Consider the following 2,008-nt stretch of genomic DNA (forward strand, 5'->3'; position numbering starts at 1 on the left):
TACCCCCCCCAATGTCTTTACCCCCCAATGTCACTACCCCCCCCCCAATGTCACTACCCCCCCCCCAATGTCTCTACCCCCCCAATGTCTCTACCCCCCCCTCCCCCCAATGTCTCTACCCCCCCAATGTCTCTACCCCCCAATGTCACTACCCCCCCAATGTCTCTACCCCCCCCAATGTCTCTACCCCCCCCCAATGTCTCTACCCCCCAATGTCTCTACCCCCCCCAATGTCACTACCCCCCCCCAATGTCTCTACCCCCCCCCAATGTCTCTACCCCCCAATGTCTCTACCCCCCAATGTCACTACCCCCCCCCAATGTCTCTACCCCCCCAATGTCTCTACCCCCCCCCCCCAATGTCTCTACCCCCCCAATGTCTCTACCCCCCCAATGTCACTACCCCCCCCCCCAATGTCTCTACCCCCCCAATGTCTCTACCCCCCCCAATGTCTCTACCCCCCCAATGTCACTACCCCCCCCAATGTCTCTACCCCCCCAATGTCTCTACCCCCCAATGTCACTACCCCCCCAATGTCTCTACCCCCCCCAATGTCTCTACCCCCCCAATGTCACTACCCCCCAATGTCTCTACCCCCCCAATGTCTCTACCCCCCCAATGTCTCTACCCCCCAATGTCTCTACCCCCCCAATGTCTCTACCCCCCAATGTCACTACCCCCCCCCCCCCCCAATGTCTCTACCCCCCAATGTCTCTACCCCCCCAATGTCTCTACCCCCCCCCCTGTCTCACCAGCTGGTGAGGAGGCAGCACGGAGTATCTCCGCACGAGGGAGGAGCTCCTCGTGAGCGAGGCGGGCACCACGAGCAGGAGGCCGCCGTCTTGATGGCTGCGGCCTTCGTGGTGTCCGCACTGCGGCCTTCTCGGGGCCGCCGCCGCGGCAACCCTGAGGAGGCCGCCACCGCCAGCGGCCGAGGAGGAGGAGGCGAGGCGCCTCGCCCCGACGGCCCGCGACCTCAGGCCGCCGCCCGCCGAGCGAAGGAGCAGCAGCAGCATCGCGGTGGTGGTGGTTGTAGGAGGAGGTGTGGCGGTGGTGGTGTTGGTGACAGTACAGTGGAGGTGGTTACAGTACAGTAGAGAGGAAGAGGTGGTGTTGGTGACAGCACGATATGGAGGAGGTGGTGTTGGTGCTGCCGGTGTGGAGGTGGTGGTGGTGTTGGTGGTGACGGTACAGTAGAGGTGGTGGTGACGGTACAGTAGAGGTGGTGTTGGTGGTGACAGTACAGTAGAGGTGGTGGTGTTGGTGGTGACAGTCGAGGAGGTAGTGGTGGTGTGAGTGTCTCCGAGTGTCCTCCACGGCAGCCCCGGCGCCCTCCACAGGCGCGTGACGTCACTCGACCTCCCTCGCCCACGCGGGCTGAGGGCGCCGGCGGCCATCTTGTGTGGGGGAGAGAGAGGCACTGTGGTGACGTCACCGCCACACCCACCGACCCACCCACCTAGCCCCCCAAACCCACCTACCCCCCCACCCACCTACCACCCACCCACCTACCCCCCCCACCCACCTACCCCCCCCACCCACCTACCCCCCCCACCCACCTACTCCCCCCACCCACCTACCCCCCCCCCACCCACCTACCCCCCCCCACCCACCTACCCCCCCCCACCCACCTACCCCCCCCCACCCACCTACCCCCCCCCCACCCACCCCCTACCCCCCCCCACCCCCTACCCCCTACCCCCCCCTTACCCCCACCCCCCTACCCCCCCCTACCACCACCCCCCAACCTCCTACCCCCCCCCCACCTACCCCCCACGTGTATTCAATGGATGTTACGTCACGCTCCCCCCCAGTCGCACCCCCCCCCCACCCCTACGTAAGATGGCCGCCGTCACCACTTTCCTCGATGCGGGGCTGTCAGAAGTCGCCCAGCGGGGACTTTAACTAAACACTAACAAACATTAACAAACAATAACAAGCACTAAAAACATTAAAACAACATTATAAACACTAACAAACATTACAAATACTAACAAACACTAACACA

The 2,008-nt window shown here is 63.4% G+C and overlaps 1 protein-coding gene across 1 annotated transcript in view; it reads right to left on the bottom strand.

Moving 5' to 3' along the window:
• Window positions 1-1,351, bottom strand: part of LOC144952067 (dihydrolipoyllysine-residue acetyltransferase component of pyruvate dehydrogenase complex, mitochondrial-like) — a 43,951-nt gene extending 42,600 nt beyond the window's left edge. Inside the window, 1 exon segment of the mRNA XM_078882466.1 lies at window positions 753-1,351. Coding sequence (XP_078738592.1) covers window positions 753-1,016 — 264 coding nt within the window. The 5' untranslated portion in view covers window positions 1,017-1,351.
• Window positions 1,352-2,008: the final 657 nt, after the last annotated feature.

This window comes from Lampetra fluviatilis, chromosome 65 (genome assembly GCF_964198595.1).
Source record: "Lampetra fluviatilis chromosome 65, kcLamFluv1.1, whole genome shotgun sequence".
Classification (NCBI taxonomy): domain Eukaryota; kingdom Metazoa; phylum Chordata; class Hyperoartia; order Petromyzontiformes; family Petromyzontidae; genus Lampetra; species Lampetra fluviatilis.